The 27,413-nt window shown below is 40.4% G+C and overlaps 2 protein-coding genes across 5 annotated transcripts in view; one reads left to right on the top strand and one right to left on the bottom strand.

The window, feature by feature from the left end:
* LOC126388258 (protein phosphatase 3 catalytic subunit alpha-like) overlaps positions 1 to 8,501 on the bottom strand; it is a 37,789-nt gene extending 29,288 nt beyond the window's left edge. Inside the window, exons 1-2 of the mRNA XM_050041275.1 lie at positions 8,146 to 8,501; positions 1,833 to 2,033 (exon numbers count right to left, since the gene is read on the bottom strand). Coding sequence (XP_049897232.1) covers positions 1,833 to 2,033; positions 8,146 to 8,200 — 256 coding nt within the window. The 5' untranslated portion in view covers positions 8,201 to 8,501. The remainder of the gene's footprint in view (positions 1 to 1,832; positions 2,034 to 8,145) is intronic.
* An 11,566-nt stretch (positions 8,502 to 20,067) lies between these two features.
* cxxc5a (CXXC finger protein 5a) overlaps positions 20,068 to 27,413 on the top strand; it is a 27,203-nt gene continuing 19,857 nt past the window's right edge. Inside the window, exons 1-2 of one of the 4 annotated variants that reach the window (XM_050040741.1) lie at positions 20,068 to 20,186; positions 20,309 to 20,366. The gene's annotated coding sequence lies outside the window, so the exon portion shown is untranslated. Of the gene's footprint in view, positions 20,371 to 27,413 lie in introns of all 4 variants that reach the window. The other 3 variants (XM_050040742.1, XM_050040740.1, XM_050040744.1) reach the window with 3 other exon arrangements.

Below are 27,413 nucleotides of genomic sequence, written 5' to 3'. Positions count from 1 at the left end.
CACAAAACTGCAGAAATTTGGTCCAGGCTTTCACGTCCCCCTCAGGATACATTGTATTTTATCCTTATGATCCTCTAACTTTTCATCTAATGCATCAAAATTTAAGTTGTGCAATAGGGTACATTAGTTTATGACCAAATATCTGCAAAACTAATGATATCAGCTTCACCTTCACTTGGTGCTAATTAGCAAATGTTAACATGCAAGGGTGAGATGGTGAACATCATAAATATTATCCAAGTTTAATGTCAGCATGTTAGCATTGTAGCAGGGTGCATGTATGCTGGTGTTAGTATTTAGCTTAAGTACAGCCTCACACAGCCATAAGCATGGCTGTAGACTGTATTATCAATCATACAGAGTTTAAATGATACATGGTAGGCATGCACCGATTTATCGGCTGGGCGTCGGTATCGGCTGATATTTGCCTCGTTGACTGTCATCAGCCTATCAGCAAATGCGATGACATTCACTGATGGCAGTGGTCAATGTTTTTCTATTATATATCATAAATTTTGCAGAGGGTAAAAAGGTAAGGCTCGAGACTAATGGCCACAAAGACACAAGAAGAATACAGTGACTGGCAAATGGGCTGTGATCTCACTGTTGTGTGACGAGATAGCTAGTAGCAGCCATTGTCCCGTTGTCCCACCGGACAAAAGAAAACGTGTTTGACACAAAGAAAGATTTATTTGGTGCTACACCCCTGTAAGGAGTTTGCTTTTCTTGACAGTATGCAGGGTTATAAGGTGGTTATACTTACTTTTCAGTTGTAACTTCAACTGTAGCAAAAGAACAAGTCTCCATATTGTTTTACCAAGAAAGCTAAGCATCTCTCTCTCTCTTTGGCTCTATTCTGATTGGGGACCTTTGTTGCATGCCATACTATTCTTCGTCCACTTGTTTCCTGCCTGTCTCAACTATCAACTAAAAACTGCCAAAAATAAGAAAACAAAAGCAGCAAAACAATATCACACGTCAGAGATGGAGACAGAGACTCTCTATCGTCATTGATTTAAATGGGGCCGAAAAAATATCGGAAACGCCTTTCTGCAATACAGTTCAACAGCACCACAAACTATAGTGTTAAAAATGACCAGTGATGTGAATCAATACCTGTCCAAAACAGCTTTAACAAAAAATATAAACTTTTGGATTTAGAAGATTTATTACAGGGCTACATATGGGACTTCTTTAGATGTGTCACAGTTGGTGACATTTTTTAAAGCCAATAAGATAGAAGCAGAAGATAGCTGTGTAGAGACTGACCATCTCTTACTCAAGCCACGTGTCATGTTATATCTGACAAGGTGAGATACATTTAACTAGAATGCTGAGTCATTGTAATTTCTAGGTGTGACGTCCTGCAGCTGACTATAAGCGCAGCAGGACGAGTGCCAGGTAAATATATCTCTAACAGGCCACCCCCTGGCGCAAATTGTTGAGGGCTGACATTACTGTCTGACCTGTCCTACTTTGTTCTTTACAATTAATGTACTCAAATCAAAACTGTATGTTGGTCTTCTTTAAGGAAAAAGACAACTAACCTATCTGAAAAACAATGATTGCCCAACACAGATACATAACACATTTAAACAGGATTGTTGTGGATCTCAAAATATTCAGTGTACTGGTATCAGTCTATCTAGTCTAGTCTCACAAAACTTTAGTATATTGGTATGTGACTCCTTACCTCTCCATATTGACAACATTTTCAGCTAAATAGAATCATCACATTTCTGAAACTCAGTTACGGCTTTTGGTTCTGGTGGCCCCATCTGACCAGCCCTAAAAAAAATTTCTAAGGGCACCACTGCTAAAATGTGTAGTACCTGTGACTGGTGCCTCGATGTCCAGTATAGTTTTCTCCTGACGCAGGATGGCTGCTCCCTCGCTGATGATTTTAAGTGCCACAGCCTCCTCTACACGGCCCTCCTTGGTGAGGTGGGCCTTCAGGAGATCGACACGAGGTTTCCCTTCGCAGTCAAACACTTCCTTCATTGTAAGGCGGTGGCTCAGGGGGAAGGGGACAGCTGAGGACAGAGCACAGGCACATGGTGACATTTAAACAGAGCGGACATCACGGTCTCTATAGCTGCTGTTAATGCCATCAAGACTACAAACCTTGATTCTTGTTTTTTAGTACTCGTGTGGGAGAATAATGACAAACACCACGCGGGAATGATACGAACAGCATATCATCAAGGAATTCATGCAGAAATGCTATTTGAGAAAACTCCATCTATGTTCGCCTGCGGGCGTTGTTGTGCTGCATCCATCTTTGTTGACTTACAGTATATGCACATGCAAACCATTATCATGAAATGGCTTTGCTTAACATGCATAAAGTACAAGAAGCCATTTGCAAATTTAAATTAAGCAGTAATACCTTAAATTATTCAGGAATATATGTCAAACACGATTACTCTTTACAGATGTTTATCTGTTTTGGTTTTTTTTCAAATGGTGGGTCAGAGATGCAAATCACTCGTGTTACATATTCTCATATTATTGTATGTAGTTCTGTCTATTTGTAAAATAAACCATTAAATACAACATACTGAATGCCTGACTTAAAATATAAGTTTAATTTGTATATAAACAGCATAGATCACTAACTGGAATAGACTGACACACAGCAAACTGTAAGTTAATAACAGTTATTCCAGTACAGATGTGTCGTTACTTGCTTTAGAGTGCTGGATAAAACTCAGCTAACATCTAAGCACTTTATTCATCCAGCACTCTCCCTGGATTGCTAAAGCCCGTGGCCATTAAAATGCACCAGTCACCTACCCAACAGACTGCCTGTGAACGTGTGAAATCCAACCACAGATCATTACTTCAGTGGAAGCAAAGGTTATTTATTAGATCTGCTGCTGATCCCCGTGTGCTGTGACTACAAGCTTTCAGGGCCCTTTTTTTGATGTTAATCTACAGATCATCTGGTTTAACACAGAAAAACTTGTTCTAAGTGTCTGAGCTGTAAATAATTCATGTGAGAAAAAAAAAACAAGTCAGATGAAGTCCAGTTGCAAAATTCATTATAATAGCGAGAGACAACCACACAGTCATGATAAACTGTGTGAGAAAGAAACAGAAGAAAGGTGCCAAATCAGCAGCAGACACTCTCCAAAACATACATGTTGACTGTAAATGCGATATATAGTTAGCATTTTTGTATCTAAACATTGTTAAAAAAAGGTTGCCTGTACCTGAATTAATGTTTTACTCCTGTACTGTAACAAGCAAGCTTAGTGGCTCAATTTAAACACACCCATGATGTTGCATGAACAACAGGTGAATGCTGGGATTACCTAAAATGCTGAGATAAAATGTTCATGATGGTTCATCCAGCAGTGACCTCTACCTATGCGTAGGAACTTTTACCTTCAGTGAAGTTTGTGAGGCCTTTTTGCTGTTTGTCACAGCTGTGAGTGCAGACTGCTCTTTCAGCTCAAAACTTTTGCAAGCTGAGGAGCACAGTGGCACTAGAGAAGCTGAGTGAACTGGTTGTATTATGCTCTAAGAAAGAACGAGCAGAGAGGTTTAACCTAGAGCAAATTGAAGCAGACTTTGTGGTGCACAAGGGTCGCAGAGTGACATTCAGACAGGTGGGTACAACAACAAATTGTAACTCTCCTTTCAGAGGAGGACATCACAACCAAAGCGTTGCCTTGAAATGCTGTGGTGTGTGTTATATGATGCGGTGTGTAAAAACTGTGCAGCTCTCTTATTGCTTTAATGTGTGTTTTTGTGCGCTGCAGCTGCTTTTGAGTTTAAATTGTCTTTACATCTCTGTGTTGGCTGTCTTGGTGATGTGTTATTCTACTGCTGAAGTGGCATGTTTTTTGATTTATGTAGCCTAATAATGCTGGTTGCACTCACCGCAATGTCCATAGCTCTTGTAAAGTTGTACCGGGGAAGGTGGCTGTATGTTTAGAAACTGATAATCAGTTGTATGCACAGGCTGCAAATGTCTGTCTGTGGAAAAGGAATTTATTGCTGTTTAGACGTAAGGGCTCGGTTGCGTGATGTTGTTTCACCAGTGTACTCTGACATGTTAATGCACCTTATTTTGTACTCTAAAGGAGGTTTTAAAGGTAATATTTCTATCTAATAACATTCTCATCATCATGCAGTATACCAACCTTCCCCTTTTAAAATGAAACGCAGCATTTACTCAGATAACACTGCATTTTACTTTGATCTGATTGCATTTTTACCCAAATATTCCTACTCTTACATGAGTAAAATATTCTAGTACTTTACTCCAGTCCATCCCTGCACATATGCACACATAACACAATCCATCAGCTCTAGTATATTCAGGAGTAAGGGTACGCTTGCCAGATTTGTGCAGTGCATAGCAAACAGGGCCACTCAGCAGTGCCAAATGAAGAGAAGACAAAGGAAGAGTCTCAAAGCTCAGGCTTAAACCGAACATGATCAACATGCTCTTTAATAATGAATGCTTGACTAGAGAAATCTCAAAGTCGCTGCTCCTGGGATAATGAGGCGGGCCCTGGCGAGTGGATTTAATGGGAGTAAAAAATATTCACAGTGTGCAGTGTGTATCTGTGATAGCGATGTGTGCTTTGACACTTTCCCAGCTAGTACAAACTCTGCACAGTCACCACTCAAGTTTTCTCAAGTTTTAGTAAGGTTAATGTCATTATGTGGCAGCCTGACAGCATGATGATACAATTTTGTAAAGTATATCTTAAATGCAGTGATGAATTACCTTCACAGACCGATTTTTGGGGGTAGCTGAGAGGACTTGGATGAGCCAATGAGCTATAGCAATGCTGACTTAACTGGTAGGCATTTGCCAAAATACACTGGTGTAAGTGCTGTAATTGACATTACATAAATGTAAAATGCTGAAACTCAAGTTGCCCTTAAGTGATTTTACTTTTTGACGCACAGTACTCCATATTTTTTAAACTGCTGGCACCTTTTTAACATTAACAAGAACTGAACTAAAGCCACACGCGGATGCTTTGACAAGGACATAACACTTTGCTTTTTTTAGGCAGAATGGAGCAACAAAGGATTAAGCCCACTAAAAAGCAACCCAGATACTCATCAGATGATCTTCAAACAGCACAGTTTAAATGACACACACATATGTAGAAGCACATGTACAAGTGCACTGATATGGATGTATGGGGAGATGAAATGAGATGAAAAGCTGACTTCTGCTCAGCACCAGAGCAGAGTTGAACTATGAAATACGGTATGTTGCCGGGCAACAGCAGCAGCAGCAGCTGACTGTTGGAGTACAGCCAGTGCCGCCACGGAAAACTGCAATTTGCATTGGAGGTTCACATAGATGCTGTTGGAAATGCTCATGCGGCAGACACATGTCAAATTTTCCGATCATATTGAGGAGTATGAGCCTGTATCGTACACATTTTTATGCCAGAACACATTTTCCGTAGAATGGTTTCTCCATCCTGCAAGCTTGAGAAAAAAAAAGCATATGATAGGATTGTGTTGCTAATGAGCAACCCTGGGTTCAGTCAGGAAACGCTGAATGGCTTCATCTGATTGGACTAGACAGTGTACATTTATAAGAGCTCCAATTAACATACAGCATACAGACCCAAGTGTCAAGCCATTAGCATAATGTCGGGTTGCTTTTATTCACCCACACCCTACAGCTTCAACAGAGACCTACTTTATGTGATGATTGAAGGGTTATGTACCTCCTGACTGACATTAAACATGGAGATAAAAGCAGATGTGTTCTGCCAAACCCAACTAGTGTTCCATTTTAACCATTTATAAACTATTATTGTCAACATAAGTTTTACTGGAAGCTGGAGTGAATATTTTAGCCTGTCACAAGGCCTGTTTAGTTTTAAGCTGACATATTATCTCACTGCTTCTCATATTGTTGCGTAATTATCTATTTAAAGAAAGTTTTTGTAGCTTTAAACAATGGAAAACACATTCCCAAATATGCATTTCTATTGGAACACAGCAACTGTGACATTTAAAGAAAACTATTTTCTAATGTGCTATAATAAAGTAAGATAGTTCACAGGTGTACCAGGCCTCATCCCTGAAATAACTGACCTGAATATGCCTCTTGATGCCCACAGCACGGTGGTGACAGTGCCGTGGAAAACAAACTGCACAGACCAGCAGTTATTTTATCTCTTTAGATATGTTCTGTCAGGTTTAAACGTGTTAAAAAAAAGAGAGGAGCTGAGAAAACTTGCTGTGTTTTAAGTTTGGGATATGTATGCTGGGATAAAAATAACTTGGAGTAGCTTGTAGTATCAGCCCTCGCTCGTGTGCTACGTGCGCCACACACAATAACTGTAAGACATGAGAGTCCTGACAGATCAAAATTGTCATTGTCTTGGTAGCTTCCTTTGATCATCTGCGGGATGCATGATTCAGTTTCCTGCATATAAAGTTTTTCGGGGATTGGAGAAAAAAACCTGGGTGTTACTACTTTTTCGAACAGGAGAACAGATAGAAGTGACAGGAATATTCATATGTGGTGAAATGCTGATCCATTTTCAACGGTCAAAAACAGCAAATTAATGAGGATTTGAACACACTGCTGAAGTTATTGAGCAGGGTTTTTAAATCACATCGCCTGAGGCTACGTGAATAGCAAAACTGAAACAAATGCATATGATTTTTTTAAGAAAACAAAAATGCTTTGAGTGTTTCAAACCTTGTACACAAAATCCTAAATGTTACATGACCATGTTACAAAAGCACAAGTCTGAGTCAGAATTCTTGGCTGCGCTGCGTTTGCAAATATAAACCTTTTGTTTGAAATATTTTTGAATGCCTGAATGTCCGTAAAGCTTTGCCAAAGTTATAACCACAATAGTTTTATCTCAAAACAACACGTAACAATGTCATTTTAGACCAACTTCTTTCTCTTGAAGACATTAAGACAAATGACAGAACAGCATTAAGATGCAAATGTTGTAGTAAAACAATGAGCTGCATCATCTATTTACGAGGTGAATATAATGAAACATGTTGGCAGTATGATAAAATGGATATGTTTCAAGATCTTAGGGTGCAAAGTTTGTTATTTGTTGCACTTTAATATCAGTTTCCGATTGCAAACTATTAAGTGATGATGGCTTTTGTTCTATAAATGAGTCAGAAAAAAGATAGTAAGGGTCCCTCGGGAAGAACCTGGCTGATATTCGGACTATATTGTTCCTTTTTTGTTATTCTTAAATAAACCTTTTTTCAATTCTAACATCTTACACATACATGACATTCATTGTGCCTGCAGTCATTGTCACATAAGTGTATCTCACAGTGCAAATTACTCCGTGTTTCCACAACTCTGTAGCCTAAAGGACAAAGTTGTTAATGCTGACTGAGCTGCTCGGCCATTACGATAATATACTGAATGTGAATATATTCAGGCACAGTGCTGACTGCGAGCTGATCCATGGTCAAAATGAGCAGGGGCTAAATGAGTTATGACACAAGTGTGTGCACTTCATCATCTTCCATTGATCCGAGTTGTATCCTCGGTAATTCTCTGACAGAGCACAGAGCCTTCCCCACATCCACTGATGCAGCTTTCGGGATTCCTTATAGACCTTTTCTCATCAAATTAAAACATGACTCACTCCCGGTAAAATATACCCCCATTAAATGTCAGTTTCATGCCCTCTTCCTCTTCCACTGGCCCTGTCACAGCCTGTGAAATCCTGCTGCATCACTGCCCCAGCTTCTACCACAAGCTCGGCAATTCAGCTGTTTTTCCCCATCTCTCCTCTCCTCTCATGCCTATCCGAGCCAAAGCCCAGATACATTCACATCGTGACAGCAAAGATTAAAATATAAATAAATGTGTGCAATAAAAAAAAAATCCATATTTTCCGCTGCACTGCTGCTGCTCCTAAGCTTTATGCCCGATCTTCGCGGGGGCTGTGCAGCAAAGAAAACCGGATTGTTTATCAACATCAAAGCTCCAGCAGCCCACTACCATCACCGTGAGCACAACTTGATGGCCGCATATACACCATTAATGCACGACATGAACATAAAGGCCATATTCTGCCAAACCACGAGGAGCTAAACACTGGAGATGTTATGTAATATCTACAGCCATAACCAAACGGGAAAAAATAATGTAGGCTAACTTACATTTCACCACCCGATCGGTGGCGTTTAAGACGATGTCAGCGTTAGACATCTTCATGTGCAGTTGCTGTCCTCGAGGCTGAAGCTGTTTTCTCTCCCTCCTTTAGGGTCTACACTCAGTATTTGTTGTCGAAATGCGACTGATGCTGTGGCATCACTTAGATGATGCGCCCCCTCCGTGCGTCGGTGCTGCGCCGGGTAGGACTGCTGCTCCCCAGGCAGGGATGGATGCTGGATGCTGTAGGAGCTGCTGCTGCTGTGCTAAGCTGTTAATGTGGGGGAGGATGCGCGGAGAGAGAGGAGAGAGAGGGAGAGAGAGAGGGAGGGAGAGATGTGCACTATCCCGACATGGCGGTGAAGGGAACTCCCACGCAAATGTTTCACGGGACTGCCTGATGCTGCCATCAGATGGAGGCTGAGACGGGGTTGCCCCCACGCACGCACGGCGCGCCATCTTTCGGTATTCTCGAAATTTCGGTACGCCCGAAGATGGGAGCGTATGGGCCTCGGTTCAAACATGTGTAACATTCATGATCACTAGACGGTCTTTCTTTTTTTTCTTCTTTTTTTTTTTTTAATTACAGGCGCGCGCACGTGCACGCGGACATCACAGACAGTCGGATTTATTGCAATGATGGCAGGGAGATGTCACTTGGTGGCGACAAACCATCAGGATTTGTGCAAACTGAGGCGACCTTGCACATAAAACAAAGAAGAAAAAAGAGTTTAATTTGAGCAGTTTAAAGATGCAATAATATGACGCCATTGTTTTGTTCCACAGATGGTGAATTAATACATTTTGTGATGAATACCTCACATGAAAACACCTGATACCTGTTCAGACTTGTATGATGTAAAACAAAAACTTGAATTTATATGTTTTTTCCTAAGTTATTTCCTAATTGACATAATTTTACATAAACTATAATCAAAACTGTTAATTTATTTTATTCTTAACAATTAACTCTGCTTTGGAACATTATGTTAATTACAAAAATATAATAGAAAAATCAACTAAAATGTGTATAAAATGCAGCCTTTATGCCTTTAAATCGCTACTAAGAAGTCAGTTAAAATAAGCAGCATTGTAAGGATTGTTGAAGATAAATCAAAATCAACTCTTACATTGCATTCTGAGAGATGATGTTTTCAATCAGACAATCTACATTTTGTCATAATGGATGTGTCTATATTTATAGAGCAGAGCATCTGTGTCTCCTGCAATTCCTACTGACCACCAGTGGAGGCAGGAGACATACACTTTCTGCTTTTTGACAGTCAACCCTTAAAAATACAGGTTATTTAAAATGATACATTTGGAAGTTAATAAAAAAAAACTTGTAAGACACACACCTGTATCTGTTTATAAGCATAGAGTATGCATATAAAAACTGCCCTTGCCAGTCTTGAACAGCTTCATCTTTAGTTTATTTTGCACAACAAAACTGTGTCCACAAAATTGTATTTATTACAGCCAAATTAAAGTGTTGTGACAAAACATTTAAATTTCCTTATTAATAAGATAAAGAAAGAAAAACAGAAAAAAGAAAACCAAAGGCCTAGAAACTTCTTTGCTTATTACCTTGTGTCAGCTGGTTCAGCAGGTAAAATCTGTGTGCTCTCAGTCCCTCTCTTTAACACTGTTACATCTACTTCAGTAGATGATTCAATCAAACAATCAGTGTGCAGAGTCAGAGGTTAAATTGTAAGGAGAACTCAAAAACTACTGGCCTTCTTTGAATGCGTTCATCTCAGCTTTCCCGACTCATGATTGTTTCATATTCAAAGAGTTTCATCACCTTATTTCCTAATCCAAACAATATCTAAAAGATGTAACTACCTGACTGAATCAGGGGGATTACTACTTGAGTTGCCTCTTTATCATTATTCCATTTTTCACCATTATCAGCAGCAGCTATGACAACTGGTCCGAAACACAAGAGTGACTTGTTTCAGTGCTTGTGATGCTCAGTTGCTTTTCATCTTCATTATTGCTCGCGGCAATGAAAGCACTGAGGACACTGCTGTTCTTGTTAGGGACTTTGAAAAAGTTGGAACAGTGAAAAGTGTTTTGTTTTTTTTGTTTTTTGCAACACACAGTCCGATTCTTGCTTTCCCCCCATGTGTCTAGTTTTCTTTGGGGCAGCACTTTACACAATGCGTTTTGAGGTCAAACTCCCTCTGTGTATTTTTTAGTCTGAACTTTTCTGTTCTTTGTTGTGGCAGACAGTACAGCCACACATGCATGTTAGTCCACTAGCATTCTTGGAACCCATCGGCTGTATCTGAATCTCCGGGGTTTGCCTACAGACTCTACATTCACTGAATGTAGAGTCTGTATAGAGACTAGTCCACTAGCTAATCAGCGCTGCTTTGCACTGCTCTTATATGGCGGTTACCCATGGTAACGCTGTCCGGACTCTTGTGGGCGGAACATCGTTGTCACAGAAACACAGTGCCCATCCTCTTGTTCCCCCCTATGTCAACATTGTTAGCTCTCTCAGCACCGTTACCATTGTTAGCACTGTTTGCGATGTTATCTGCTAGCTGCTGCCTCAGTCACCTCCATGTTGAGAGCCATGTGCAGGCATCCCAACTCAGACTCTAAGTCATACAGCTCCTTTAAAAAACTGGACCTCAGCCAATTGATGTTTGGCTCGTCATCCATTATGGGGTGACATGTGACTCAGTGACACAGGGATCACACATGGTTTACCATAACAGATTTGCAGGACATCACATATAACAAAAATAATGGGACAAAACTCAAATACAGAAAATTATGTACATTAGCGCTTGTAATAGTTTGGTTCAAGGTTACTGAAGTCAGTTCTGTGTCCTTTTCGAAGGATTCTGAGATGTGCTTATGGTTCAAAATGATGCATTTTTGGAACAACGTGATGTTAATATACTGTAGACAAACATGACTGCTGTGTTTAGCTTTTAACAACATGCACCCAAGCAACCAGATCTCAAAAGTACGATGTTGCACAATGTTGGGTGGGAACTGTAAACTCGAATGAATATGCAAACCAGCACCGAATGCTTTTACACCAAACATACCCCAGATGATTTGAAATGGAGCAGCAAGATAGTTGGCTAGATTTTTGTGTGCTCTGATATTTTTAGAAACACACTTTAGCAAAAAATTAAAAAGAAAAAAGGCTCATTAAAACTATAAGTATAATGATGCATAACAGGGGCGTAAATATAGATAGTGCAGACAGTGCAACTACACTGGGGGTGGAGGGGTGGAGGGGCCCGTAGAAAAAGCGAGCCCTTGCAAATGATTCAGATTGCCACCTTTGAAATATACCTGTGTTCAAAGACAAATGATAAAAATATATCTAATTAAACAAATTTAAAAACAGTGCAGTTTGCTATATATGTCCTCAAAAAGGCAAACCCATCTGCGTCATGGTTTTCTTTTTTCCTTTTTATTTATTTTTTTAAAATAGTGAGCATTTAGTTAAAACAAAATGAATTTATAAATTTACTATGACAACTATTCAATTAAATGATTACTTTCTTACTTTCTTTGATATTTTTGACAGATATGCAAAGATGAATGCTGGGTAATATATATGTTGATGTTGTCCAATGTCAAGTCTCCATTTGTGCATGATATTGTGCACGAGGGCCCATCGTAACTTCCTTACGCCACTGGTGCATAATGCAGGATTAAATACTGTACCTCTAATCGAAAAGTTGACCTGTTTGTGCCCTAAATATTTTCTATTTGGCGTTTAGACCCAGGATGTTTTACTAAATACATACAAATAAAAAAAGACCTTGATTTTGAAGATGTTAAGACTACCATAATTTGTTTTGGATGCATGGTCATTTTGATGATAACCAAAACTGGCACCCTTGTTGAATCTGTACTGAAGCAAACCTGAGGTGAATGTTGCTCATGTTAGAACGTCTGCAGATTTATAAAACTTTGAATCATGAGTTTGAATAGTGAATTTCCAACCAAAACCTTGGGGACCAGTTTCTCTTCAAAAGAACATCACTAAAAGCAACAGGATGTGACAGGAGCGTCAAACTTTATCTACATTTTGAGCTCTTCAGAGGCAGCATGAAGTGAATAATGCTTGAGCAATCACTGAGACTATCAGTGGTATGATTCCTTATTTATCTTAAAAGCATACTTTTTGTATCTCTACGCCTAATCACTATTTTAACTCTTACATTCACATTTCTCCTATTCTCAGCCAGCCTCTGTCACCACTATGACCACCCGCCACTAGATGGGGCCCTAACCCTGATTTTAACTGCAACAACAGCAACAGCTGGTCGGCCTGCACTGCTACAGGAGTGGCAGTGTTTGCTGCTTCACATTTAGAGACATGATAATTTGGGAAAGTAATGACACTACTCATTTGGTGTTAAAAGCTAAACAGTTGTTGATGTAATTTTGTCATGCTTTTTTGTCCTCATACTGTCAGTCAAGACAATGGAGCCTCTTGCTTCCTGACAGATGAGGCTGAGTGTGTGATTAGTGGCAGGATGAGTAATAAATCTCTAGAAATGGAGCCAGCGTTGCTCATCAGGCAGCAGGGCTCTGCAGTGTGGAGCTGCAAGCTCACACAAGGCGTGACTGACTTCAGGCTTGTTCAGCAGGACGGGAAAACACACCGCAAAATCCCTAACGCTTTGGAGGCTCGGTTGATAGCAGAGTGTGCAGTGGACGTGGTGTGTCCTTGAAGTTTCCAATATTGCTGGAACAGATAAATCAGAGAGCGGTGATGAAAGTAGAGGGAAACTATGTTGGATTTGTGCTGGTGCTCTCGCTCTCAGTTCAGCATTGAAATCAAATATAATTGAGTCATATTTTATTATATTTTATACACGAAAATGACTAACTGCCAAGTCGGATTTACTGCTTTAAAAAGCGTCGCATTGCTTTGAGATGACATGTTCTTGGAAGTGACTTACTGAGTCTCACATGTACAGAGGAAACGTGTGAAAACCTAATTTTAAAAGAGATTTACTTTTTTTAAAATCAGGTTCTCAGGTGTCAAGTGTTTCTGCAGTGGCAATGACCTGTCGGCAGCTGCGCTAGTTGACCCCTCCTTTTAAACACTGTTTTTTCTGGCATGCCGTCCTGGCACAATGGTAGGAGAAAATGGCACTGAGAAATGGCTTCTTCCAACATTATATACCGACGCTTATACAGCTGTTCCCACATAATTAACTCACAGTTATTTGCAGTCACGTCGACAGCACAGGCCATTAATTAAGTCACAAGCGATTCAATTACATCACAGGCAAAATGTCTCGGCTCCTACCAATAACAATTCACAAGTATATTGAGCATGGATACACTCATTTTTCCTTTCTTGTTACCCTGACAGCACATTGTCCGTGTCATGTCCTGAGAACCTGTCTTGAATTAATTTTTCTCACTTCCAGATTAGCTAATCTGGATTTAGCAGAGATAGGATGTTTTATTCTGATTGATTTGTCTCACAGCTGAAAGTCAGGGGCTTTCACAGCATAAAAATCACATTACTATGGTCATACTGAAGGCCTCAATCCAAAGTATTCCTAAAACTGTAGTCCAACCTAAAATACACCAACAATATTACAAATGTTTAATTATGATACTGCCTTTGGATAAACTGATTTTGTTCAAAGAATAGATGGACTTTTGGGAAATACGCTCATTCACTTTCTTGCCAAGAATTAGGTGAGAAGATTGGTACCACTTGTACATTAACTATGGAGCCCGAGCCTGGGGGCATTCAGCTTATCTTAGTATGAAGATCAGGAGGAGGAGAAAATGAGAAGAGAAAACAGCCTGCTTGGCTCACTGTGATGATCAAAAACACGCCTAAACCTGCACCTGTAAAACTCACTAATAACAATAACAAATAATATCTTATTTGTTTATTCCGAACAGAAACCAAAACGCTAAAACAAAACTTTTATGTTTTACACCCAGTTTCATGCTGGAGCTATTTCTCTCTGAACTCAGTGACTTACTGAAGGTTGTGAGAAGAAACAGCAACTGGAACACTCTGCTCTCCAACAGCTGGTAAAATTTGGTGACAGATGATCTGTGGTATTCTGCAGGAAGTGACATCACCTGGCACCAAAGAGCAGCCAATGAGAGAGCTGGGACCTTTGTTTGTTGCCAGTAGATGTCTGGTTTCACACATGTTTAGTTTTGGGATGGTATCATTGTGTAAAGTTGAATACATCATTAATAATATGAGGAGATAGGGGTATATTTATAGGACTTAAAATTTTCAGTAACAAGACAACAAAGGGAAATCGTAGGCACCTTTAAAGACTGTTAGATTGTCGAATATTAGAACTCACTGCTGATTTATTTAGATAGATATATAGAGGCGAGTGTGGGGTGAGTCTGATGATGTTTATTAATGCAGATAAGAGTAAGGGGTTAAGGAAATCTAAAAAGTCTGTGTGTGTGCTGCTGAACAGAAGTTTAAGCTGAGAGAGAAACAGACAGAAGAAAAAGGAGCCAGCCTCTCTGAAATAAGGGCGATGTTGAAAGTGTGTAACAGTGATCATTTAGAGGGTTTACAGGGCTTGCAACATTCCTCAGTATTGGAGAAAACTGATGTTCGTGCCTCGCCCTGCTCCCTTCATCCCTTACGTACCTCTTTTTGGGCTGTCTTCGGGGGCTTTCCTACGGTGCTGGTCATGTGTGCAGCTGGGGATGGAGGCCATGCAACGCTAATCCTCCTCCCCAGCTCAGGAAAGTACCCTGCCTCCCTGTGCAGAACGAAAACAACAAAGAGCTGAGTGTGGCTGCAGCCTCCGGGGTTCAGTGCACCCACCAGAACATGTCCAAGAGTCACAGCTTGCTGCTCCCTCCTACCCATCTATCCATGCATGACTCTCCTTCTCTCTCGTGCTTTCGCTCTTTTGACCCTCTTTTCAACCTATGAAAGACAGGCGCGATTGCCGAGTACAATGTAATGTTCCTCCGTTTCAGACCAGAGATAGAGGACTTTGGAAGGTCAAAACGGAGGACACGTAGAACGCTGCAAAGGAGAAAAGACTGTGGTCTGAGTGGGTTTTATGGAGGCAAAATTGCTCCTCTTCATGTTACATCATTCCATATGACTGTATCATTACGGTGAAGTAGTCTAAAACCCTGAATGGAAACATGGAACGACCAGTGTGTGTCGTTGCATCGAGGGTTACTTTATCTAAATGTTTATATATAACTCTTTTTGAATCAGGACATGAACTGGTTCTAAAAAGACCCCCTAAAATGCAAAGCAGTGTTTGACCATCACACCAACAAGTGTTAACTTAACATGAACAGACTGTCCCAAAACTTGTGCTGCATATCAGATAATTAAATACTATCAGTAATTTTATTAGCAATGCTAGTGGCATGGCTCTGGGGATGTCCGTGTCTGTAGGTCAGCTGGCCCGCCACTTTGGTCCAGACTAAATTATCTCAGGGGACACACATTGATGTCCCCCTCAGGATAGATTGTAATAACATTTGTGATCCTCTGACTTTTCATCTGGTGCAATCATCAAGTCAAGATTTCTGTGTCCAATACTTGCAAAAATAATGACATTCCCATTAGCCTCGGCTCTAGGCCCTCTCTTCAGAGCTAATTAGCAAATGTTAGCATGCTAACACGCTAACTTAGATGGCAAACATGGAAAACTTTATACCAGGGCTGGACGATCAATGGAATTTTTATTTTCAATTATGATTTTGGCCTTCTATAATTATGAAAACAAGATAATCGAGATAAAACGATTAATGTGCTGCATTTTATTTTGCAATGTAGCTCTTTTTTTGTCTTGTGTTATAAATCCAGCGCACCCCTTTTCTTTACAGGGGTCCTCTTTTGCCCCTCCACAATTTCCAAACTCACTTTCAGTGAGACTGTGGCATGTTTAGTTCAGCTCAAGCCTGCTTTTCAGTTGAATTATATTTAAAGTTTGAGAAAATCCACAGTTATAAAGACACTTTTTTTAATGTTTAATAAAGGCATTATGTTTCCAAAGTCAGGGAGTAATCTATTAAATAAGTGTGATCTCAATATTGGCCAAAATAATAATCGAGTAGCCCTTCCTCACACCTTTATTTATACCTATATCTCTATACTGTTGTACCTTTATCAGCTGATGGTATTATCATTGTGAGAATGTGCTGATGTTAGCATTTAGCTCAGAGCATAAGAGAGACTCACATTGCAGAGCCTTAGTCTAGCTGCATGTCAGTAAAAAGATAAGCTCTGCTGGATGACAAAGGGAAATGTTGGCTGTTTGTTAGACAAAATCAATTATTTAATCATTTAAATGATGGCAATCTGGCCTTATACCAGGATTCATCCAGCATTGATGGGGCTCGGTGCTTAAAAGAGAGCAGTGAACCGCATAGAAAAGTCCAGGGTGACATCATATGAACTCTGCCTTATAGCACAATGATTTATCACTTAAAGACAACCTTTGTAACAGCTACATGTCAAACACAAGTAGCTTTAAAGGAGAAGTCCCAACAGCACATTTCTCCCTGATATGTGTTTTGCTGATGAAAATAACAGTAGCTAGTTTAATCTCAGTCTTCTCATGTTTGGGATAAAAGTAGCAGTGAAGCATTTGTAGTCAACTTTTCACTCTGAAGTGTGTTGTTAGATCAAATTCTCACCCCAAACCTCGTCGCTTATTTTGGTGAGTCTGTTTTGAAAAGTCACCTAACCTGAGACTGAGGGGATTGGTCTGCAGAAAAACAACACAGGTGTGAAAAGGCAGACAGTGAACACACCAGGGACATGTGATACTGAAAGCAGATTTCTGAAATAGAAATGGATCTTTGCTGCAATACATTTTGTTTTGTTGGTCTTTGAATGTCCTCAGCTGCACTGGTTGGTGGTCTTTTAGGCCAGTTTCGTGACGCTCACACTATAGCCAGGTGACAAGCTCATTTCCTTTCAGCACAAAACTAGATGAAATATTTTATGTTCTCTGACACTATTCTGTCTTTACCAGGGGTCGGCAACCTTTACTATTAAAAGAAAAAGAAATCCGTCTGGAGCAGCAAAACGTATTTGCATAAAGATAACAGCCTCTTCAGTCTAAATTAGCCCATCAACATTATGAATAGGTCTAAATAAGTGTTCATTAATAGGATTTTCTACAAGGTGGCTACCCTGTGGTGGGCTATTTATAGTTATTTAGTACTTTAACTCAGTTCTTTAGTGAATGAATCTGTACACACATGATTAAATGCTTTATTTTTCTCCAAGACCTTTCCTTTTTTGGATTTGGATCCATAGCTAGTCTTGCTAGAGAGACTCCAGGCTCGCCACCACTACTGAAGTTCAGCAAAATTCAGATGAAAAGGCACCAGGTCGTGAACATATGATGCAAATTTAACATAATGAAACATTAAAACATGTTTTAATTCAATTTATAGGCCGCACATTTTTACAGATGTAGAATGCAGTAATCACTTTAGGCCTATAACAATGACAGGTGAAAATCTGAATGTTAAAAAATAACCATTAATCATTTCTATGAAATTTCATGTCAAGGACACAGGAAGCAGATGGAGAGGGTGTTAAGAGCCGCATAGGGCTCGGGAGCCACAGGTTGCTTACCCTGGTCAGTACATAAATGTAAAACAGCGATATTGCTTTTATGGAAATTTTTCAGGATATTTAGCCCTTGACAAACTTTTATAGCAAGATCCCACTGATGGTTGTTTTTGTAGCCCCACATATCACCAACAAAGGAAACTGATTGGACTGATGTATGTCTACAATGAGTACTAGAGGACCGTGTGTGTGAGAAATTAAAGTGATATTCTTCCACTGCCTTCATTCATTTCTTTTCAAACATGTTTTAATAATTCAACCACACTGCAACACTTCATTCATCATTTCCTGGTTGTGATGACGTCACTGCAGTTGGATCACAATAACTGTTGAACAGTTCACAATGCAACAGGTGTAACAAAACAGAAAAGAATAATACGGCAAGATGAAGGATATCATAAAAATATCATTTTCACATTTTTCTTTGCTGAAGCCGAGCAGCTCTGTGGAAGTATCAAAGCACATAGCCGTGTACATTTACCAAACACATCCTGGGGAGGATTTAATTTGGAATTTTAAGTAATAATGTGACTCCAAAATGAGATACCCATCACTTTAATAAATGACACCCATTCTTTTATAATGATAGCATTTATTGCTTGGTGCTGATAATAGATGTCATCTGAAGACATTTTCTAACAGACCTTGATTATGTTTCCTCAGTATTGCATGATGAATGTTAAGGGTTTTCCCAAACGATATTAAAAATCTCTATTTCAAGGGTGACCTGGCCAAGAGGGCAGCATAAAACATTGATACAAGTCACAACAAGGCAAACAGACATATACAACTGTCACACACAACAAATTAATTTAAAAAACCCTGCAGTATCCAATCAACAAGTAATACAATAACAATTATAATGTGGGCACAATTTCTAAAATGATTTAGAAACAATCACATTGACTAAAAGAGCTAATTTCTTCATCCTTTAATATCAACTTGAATTCCGCCACAGTGATCAGCTTTGCCAGTTTCAGATCCCTCTAGATTATTCCAGGACAGAGGAGCAGCATATTTAAAAGCTTTTTAAATAAAAAAATAAAACTTTAAGCTCAATCAGTCATATGAAGGATGTGTGTTGTACTACATTTTGGGTCTTTAAAGTTTTATATAATATTACAATCAGGTTTTTCCAGCTTGAAAATATCAAGTTTCCAATTCAGTGTCATATTATGTTGAGAAAAGTATGTTTGAAAGAAGTGCAAACATTTAAAAACAAGTGGCAGATTGAAGATTTTTGTTTTAAGTCATTATTTTACACTCAATCAATTGTAAGATAACTTAGTCTGGGTGATTACCTTTACTGTTTACGCGTTTGGAACACAAATCCCGTGCGTAATTACACATTTGGTGGCTTTTCGACTTTAGTATTTACTAAGTGAGTGTCATGTTTATGAGAGCCAGAGCATATTTGTTTGCAGGGAGGTTGGTTGGCTACTGGCAGAGTTGGTAGAACACCCCCTCCTCTCTCATTCTCTCTCCCTCTCTGTCTCTCTCCCTCTCTCTTCAGCTGCCGCGATATTTTCCAGCTCTGGAGCCTCAACCGCACAGCTCGATCGATTCGCATTGATTGTCCCTGACGAGCTGCTCCACTTTCTAGCCAATGTCAGCCAGTCTGCGATCGGGAAGGAGAGAAATGAAGGAAAATCTCTGCCGCCCTGGCGGTGTCATTTCCACACACTTGGGTTGGCCGCCTGCCAGCAGACAGGACAGTCGAAAGAGGTGGAGTGGACTCTGGGGCTGAGCGCGAGGAGGAGCGCGCAGGGGATGAGGCTTTATTTCTGTCAGCTTCGCATGGTGGATAAACTCTGTTGTCCAAATAAATTGATGGGGAGTGTTTACCCTCCACCACCCTGCGTGCGTCCTGACAAAGAGGTCACTCCTTTACGCGAGAAAACACTGTTGAAATCATGCAAGAAAAATGTCACAAAAATGTGGTAATGCAAATAATAACAGTGAAAAATAATCTTTATTTAAGCCTATTATATTTTGTATCTTCTTATAATTAAAAAAACCCATCACCCCTTATTTAGGTACTTGAATGTTGCTCAAATGATCCAATTACTTTCTTTTTATTGATAAATAAGTGATGCATTTTATTATTTGGGATAAAGGGTGATTTAAAAAAACAGCATTCAGGAAGTGTGTAGTTATCAGCAGTCAGTTTAATTCTGAATCATCACCTCTCCCCTCAGCTGTCCTGAAATCACACTAACCCTCGCGGCCTCTCTCGGGTTTATTATTGCCTCAGCCCGGAGCGCGCGCACCGCGCAAAAGTCCACTTCGGTTTTTCCGCGAAGCTCCAAAAATCTATGAAATGTGTTTGCATGTTCCTCTCTGCAAGCGGGGATGTAGAGGTGGGATTGCAAGGACCGAGAAAGCTGGGGGAACCCACGCGTTCAGCCTCAGAGAAAGTACGCTTTTCCCAAATAACTGACGGTGAATATTTTTTTTCTTTTCACATTTGTCATTAACAGACAGCCACTCTGTAGGATTGTGTTCTCGGAGAATAAGCTTTTTTTCTGCCCTTTTCTTTTTTTTGTCACCATTCTGCACGGCAGGCTGAGAGACGGACCGCTCGGACTGTGGGAGCCCTCCCCTCTGCTCGGATCTGCTTTGGTAGGTGCGAATAAAATGGGCCCGTGTTTGCAAATATGCAGATACATGGAAGGGGAGGGAGGAGGGGTGGTGATGATGGGGGGGATCATACTTTGTTGAAGTCTGCTGAAAGTTGGGATGTCATCTTCTTATAGGATCAAGTTATAGCGGGATGAACCGGGGCTCTTCTGTGTATATCCTCAAATGTGCGACTGCAGACCGTATGCTGGTACCGCAGATAGGCTACCGTGCTCATAGATCACTGAGTCCAGACAAAAGACAGCTATTTTGATCCGCTTTTACTCTTGAAAGGAAAAATTAAAATAGGTTTTAAAACCGCCGGTGATTGCATAGGTAATGATGCTTCAGCACTGTGCCGGGATGATGGGGATATATTACAAGCTGCTGTCAGTTTTTCCAAGAACAATCATGTCTTTTTATCTAATAAGTCGCCTCCAGATACGGACACTGAACCAAAAGCCCCATGCGTTATTGTGAATCAGCTGTTAATGATGCGCGCTAAACTTGACGCTTCCAGTTAATGAGCGAAATGATAAACGCGCATTAGAGTCGCATCATGCTTACATCTGACACCACACTCATCGTCATCGCCAACCTGTACAATGAAACTTTTATTTAACCATATAGAAACATACACTAGAAAAAGAGATGGCACAGGTTTCCACGCGCGTAAAGAGAGTTTTTTTTTATTTCCAATCGTCTTATTCTTCTTATTTTTCTCCGGGCATCATTAGAAAGTTCCCAGGTACGCCAGCTTTCACCGCGCTACCCGGAGATTTACAGTCACCCCCTCCACAACCACCCCCCACCCCCCCCTGCAATCCGCCACCAGTATCGCAGATCCAAGCGCTCCATATGTTTGCGAATAATTTGAAGTCACAGTATGCACGGCTGTGGTTGTTTTTCTCCTCGAACTTTTTGTGTGCGCATAGCCTCATTAGGGAGAATAAGACGCAGCAGGTTATGGACAATGGATGAAGCCTCGAGTGTTATTATTGTCACCGGGCTTTTTAACTTCCTCTGCCCGTGTGTGCGTCTGCTGGTGTGTGCGTGTCGGTGTGCGCGCGCCAGTCGACAGGAGGTGGGAGGAATAGAGAATGTGTAGCTCACCGGAGACAAGTACAGGAGTCCGCAGACAGCGCGTCTGGACGGGGGGGTTGGAGAGGGGAGGAGAGGAGGGGGGTTTGAACGCTGCATTTGCATCGTGCATCGCCTGAACTAATGCATTAAGTATTCTAATAGTCAGCTGCACCAGAGTCTGTGGCGGGCCAAATGCCTCATAACCCTGCAGGAAATTAGACAATCTTTTTTTTCCCCCACCTCTGTTAAAAAAGCTGCGATTACCTGGCACCTGCGCATGCAGTGACGTCAGTGACGGAAACTTGTTAGGAGTTATTCAATGCGCTGAAAGGGGTAAATTGTCCAGTAAACTTGATTTGATTAAAATTAGCAGGCAATTTGTTTATTCAATTCAAAACATGAAAATGATTCAGGATTTATTGTTGAAAGAAAGTTGAGTTTATCCCTTTAACGTGTTCATCACACTGCCAAACTAAATTCATTCCTGTTTTTCATTGGGCTCATAAGTGTTATAATAGCCTGCTGTGGGGACCAAGTCAATGTGTGTTAAATATCTAAGCAGCCATGATAGAAAAACATCCCACATTTTGGTTAGATTTTAGTTCTGAATAAGATTATTGCCCTGCTCTCTGAAAAATAATGGGAAATATAAACACACATTGGCCCTAAATGTTGTCCTCCAATCCTCCGTCACCTATTGATTGAACCTATTGAACTACTGAACCAACCAACCATTCATCCATCAGTCAGTTGTCACTATATTGCGGACTGACGTTCATTCTTACACACATGAACGAAAACTGTTTATTCGGGGAAACTGTTAAAAATGTGGAGCTATTACGAGCTGAGAGCTGCGTGTGAGTGTTAAACGAGCTGTTCATGCTCATACAAGTATCATAGAGCTGACAACATTCACCCGGCACCACCGCGGCTGTTAGGAAGTACTCATCATTTGTATTACCATGAATGTACAGTATTATCTATTAAAGCACCACTTCATTCACCAATGATTTAGGCTCAAAAGTTTTTGTAAACGCTCCTCATACACTGAAGACCTCTGCTTGTACACACCAGATTTCACCAGTGATTCATACACTGAACCTCTGACATATTTAATCGAGCTTTTGAATGGTTTTACAATGTTTGGACACACTGTGTAGGCTGGTGTAGGTGTGATATGACCGGCTTTGCTTCAGGTATACAGAATGTACTGATCATATTTGTGTCTCTCGTGGCTTAAAGGAAAAGTTTTTGGAAATGTGCTCGTTCGCTTTCTTGCCGAGAGTTGGAGTAGATGAGAGGATTGATACCACTGATGTTTGTACTTTAAGGATGAAGCTACAGCTAGCAGCCAACTAAAAAGACAATTTGACGTTTTAGCGAGGGTTACTATTTCATGGTCAGCACCCGTAACTTCCTGGAGTCTCCGCTGGTTGCCTGGTAACTGGTCCTGGCCAAGAAATAGTTCAGCACATAACCCCTGTAAAACACACGTTGATTTTTGTATGGATTAAACAAACTGGATATCACGCGTTAATTGCTGAGCTACAGAGATGTTAAGTGGATTTTGTAATGGACAGAGCCAGGCTAGCTGTTTCCCTGTGTTTCCAGTCTTTATGCTAAGCTAAGCTAACTAACTGTCACCTGGCGGAAGCTTCATACGAAGAGTTTTCACCAAAATGTTGAACTTTTCCCTCTATGTGAGCATCTGTCTCAGGTCATGAATACTGAGCTACAAGTTGTATGCAAATTATTAGAAACAAACCTATACATGGGCTGGGGGAAACTATTTTCAGGCAGCATGGTCAAGTAGCATATAGGGTGACAGCAAAAACAGAATTTCTCTCAAAGGATCAATACAGTATTCTGTAGAGCTGGAATATCTGGATAAAAACACCACATTTCACATTCACATGACACTCTTTTCATTTCTGCATTTCATGAGGCTGTTTGCACAGAATATGGAGCTGACTGGCAGAGAGAGCAGCTACAGTATATCTGAACCCAGACTCAGTTTTAAACTATTAGTTGTTTACACAAAATCAAGCTTCACACGCAAATGAATACCCTTATGTCATGTATCAACCTATTGCGCATTTTGTTAATGACATTCAAACAGATTTTCAGGTTCTGCAGATCTGCTGCTGTTGACAAAGTGACAAAGTTACTGAGCTGACATCACTCAGCTAGTTCCGCAAAACAAGGCATTAATGTCAAGATTTCCACTAAGTGTATTTACTGAATGAACAGCAACATTTATAATCGCATTAAGAGCGTTGTGTTATTCCTCCTCAGGCCAGTCAATATTTTGTCGGCTACACTAAATGACTTATTGACCATTAAAACTAGAGTAATTGTCCAGCACTCAGACTTTCTTTCCTTAAAGTGTAAAGAACAGATCCAGTTTTGCCTATAATGAAGATCAAGCATCAAAGAAAACCGTCCAAAAAGTCGCACTAACACAGAGTGACTGTTCCTGCTGCAGTTTTATATTTACCTAAACAAGAAGCCGCCAGTTATTTTTGCGGATGCTTCGATTGCAGGTTCAGATCATGCCTCTCAGGCCACACCTGCGCTCTGCAATGTCCAGCTGAGCGGATTGGTTGATCCGAGAAAGGCTGTAGCACTGTATTGATCATTCACACCATTTATACCCAGACCTTTATCTCTGTCCGCCAACCCTGTGCAGCATGTTGAAGACACACTCAGGGAAATATCAGGTATAGCTAATATTTACACCTATTTTTATGCTGAGACAGCTTGAGGTGCAAAAAATGCAGCTCCTATTGGTTTCAACACGTGACTAGTAATTACAGTGTTCTTGTCAGGGCATTCACAGACACCTGAGGTGTAAGACTTTAAATATGAAACACAGCATTAAAGGGGATCTATTATGCTTTTTCTTGTTTTTTGTCAAATATGCTTATGCAATCTTCCAGTGTCAGATGTTCATATTAAATGTGGCCAATGTTTTAAATAATGAGGTAAAAATAAAAGTAGCCAAATCCTGTGAGAAAGTACCTTAGGCTTCAGACCGTGCTGAATAGACCTACTCTCTTTTTACAACGGTTTCTTAGTACTTTCGAGACAAGCTGAGGTCAGCTCATGACAGTTTTCTTTATATGGTTATCTGCCCCAAGCACGTTACTGCAATGCTACATGTAGCTACATGCTAATGTCAGGGAAACCTGTAATCTTGCCGATGTTATTAATTTCTCCCCAGTTTCAGATCATATTACTGCTCGAACATGTCCAGGAGTGAAGATTTTGTTTTAGAAGCTTTGGTAGAAAGTCCTGCTATACTCTGTACAGTCAATCCCTGATGTTGGAGCCATAATATAGTTTTTGTGTGTTCATCCTTATGTAAAAACAAGGTAGATATAAATATACACATACATTTATTAAACTGAACACAGGGTGGAGCATTCATGTGTGAAGTGCATATAGGCAAGCTCCAGGTAATGGAAATCAGGTGTGTGGAATAGGAAGCAAACAGTTTTTGACCGTGTTATGCAAGCGTGTCATATAATCATGAAGTATCGGCGTGTAAAACTGAACTTGCTGAATGGAGTAACGGATGATATGGACAATGCTGTGGCCCTACTATATTATGGTTAGCATGTGTATATTGTATTGAGAATAAGTTGATCGCCAAATTCAAAGAGATAACACGCACTGGACATTGGTTTATTCTCAGCCCAGAACACGCGTCCACAACGTGTTCACCTGTTTGCCCCTCAGCGGCTTGTTTAGACATTTTGTTTTGTAAAAAGTCACTACACCTGACTGGAAGTACATTGCTACATGTAGCTAGCTACATGCTAACGTCAGAGAAACATCTTGGTCGCCGATGTTATTTTCCCCTTGATTTTGGATCATATTCCCGCATGTGTAATGAATATGTCACACCAAAGAAAAAAACATGTTATTGACCTCCCAGCCAAATTTGAATGATTAAAAAAATTGGCATGTATATAGAATAAAATTTCAAAATTGTGAACAAATGAGCAGTACTTCCTGTCCACTGAAGGAGCTGAAATGACGATCCAGTCGCTGCGAAACTGACACTCTTGAATAGTTAAGCCAGGAGCAGAAAGCGCACACACACCTTGAGCTGAAAAACGAGCCGCTGCGCAGCGACAGACTCTCATTCAGCAGCTAACAGCAACTAACATAAGCACAAAGCGCACACCCACAGCAGTGAGCAGTCACTGCTGGCTGGCCGGTAGCTGATTTGGCCAGAATAACTGAAAGATGCGTTAGTAAAGGCTATTTAGCTTGTGTTTATTTGCTTATGGCATTTATCAGAGTTGTTTATTCACATATTTATTAGACTGAAAGACCCAAGAGAGCTCGTGGGATGTAGCGAACTCATTGATCACACACAGTGAGCAAACAAAGCGACAGTGATTGCTGTGATTTTGCCTTACCTGGACTTTAAAAGCTTTTATTGGTGATGTGTCATAGTAGAAAGTGTCACTTTATTATGGCAGAAGGATACAGAAGAAACACTGACCAATCAGAGCAGACTGGGCTTTTTTTGTGCTCAAATGGAACGTGTCAGACAGAAGGTGAATACAGGTGTTGCAGCGAAGACAGCATGGGGAAAATAAAGTGTTTTTTTGACCATTAAAGCATGCAAAGAGGTTCTAGTTGAAACCCAGAATACAAGTATGAACCTGGAAATGAGCATAATAGGTCCCTTTTAAGTCTATAATATCACAGGAAATCGAGTAAACGTGCTCAAAGGACAAAACAACACCAATTATCTGGTTTCAGCAGTATGGCATTGCCACTCTCTGTACTACAGGCAGTTGTGGCTTAGGAGACAGTTCACATAAGGACATAAAACCTCCTTTGTAAATGATGCGGCGAAGGGATCTGAAGAGCCATGACGCTGGAAGTCGAGGAGGGTGATTAGCCTAAGACTAAACGCCATGCTCAGGGGTTGATGATGATGGAAAGAGTGTGACTGATAGGTCCGTATGGATGAAAGGCAGATGTGCACACACACACACACACAGCAGAGGAGGGTGAGCGTCAGGCTAAAATAGGTGACCATGCTGTCATTTGTTACACAGTGTGGTAGACCAAAGCAACAAATGTGGTGTGGTGCAAACACAACCTGTAAACATGGACGATACAAATCTGTGTCCATGTGTTTGTCATTCCAGACTGATTTGGTGGTTTTTGTATTTTTTTGTGACAGAATATTGGCCTTGAAATGCAGTTTGAATGCAGCAATTGTCAAATTGACAAATTGTTTTTCATGTGTGCAGATGAAAAAATATTAATAATTTCTACAATCACATTCATTTCTGTTTTACAAATCACAAGAAAGCTATTGGCCATTTAATACTTGAATTGTCTGTGTTATTGTCACATTTATCTGCTTGTTTTTCCATAAAGATTGTATAGTTTTATTAGCACTGAGAAGTGTTGTTAAGTAGGCAGAAATCTGAAAAGGGGAAGAAAGAAAAAAAAACAGACAACCACAGGCATATACACGCACTTCATACAGATACCCAGTGTTTCCTGGACATCAATATATTTTTATTGTAGAGCTGCCCACAGCACATTCGCTTAGTCCCTCTTTACCCGCTCTCTCTCGCACTCTATCCACCTTATTTTCAAACACGGAAGTAAATAGTGATCAACTTCTGTGTTTTTGTGCGTGACTTCCGGTCAGCCGCTTTCCCTCATCGGAGCTAACGGTGCAAGCTAATTTTTTTCAATTTTCAATTGTTTTTGTCAGTCAATCAGTTAGTTAGTTAGTCTGTGTATTTTATATAGTTAACTGTGCCCACGTTTCCGTTATCCGGTAATTGCCGGTAAAAATAATTCCATCTAAACGCGAATAAATCGCACGTCAATCAAAAACTATGAACCAAAAAAGCACAATCTATCCCGAGTGAGACAAACTGCTTGATCCCCGTCTCCAGTGTACCAGCAGAGAACCTGCAGAAC

Source organism: Epinephelus moara, chromosome 3 (genome assembly GCF_006386435.1).
Source record: "Epinephelus moara isolate mb chromosome 3, YSFRI_EMoa_1.0, whole genome shotgun sequence".
Classification (NCBI taxonomy): domain Eukaryota; kingdom Metazoa; phylum Chordata; class Actinopteri; order Perciformes; family Serranidae; genus Epinephelus; species Epinephelus moara.
Note: the sequence above shows the minus strand (reverse complement) of the source record. Positions and strands in the feature narration are given on the sequence as shown.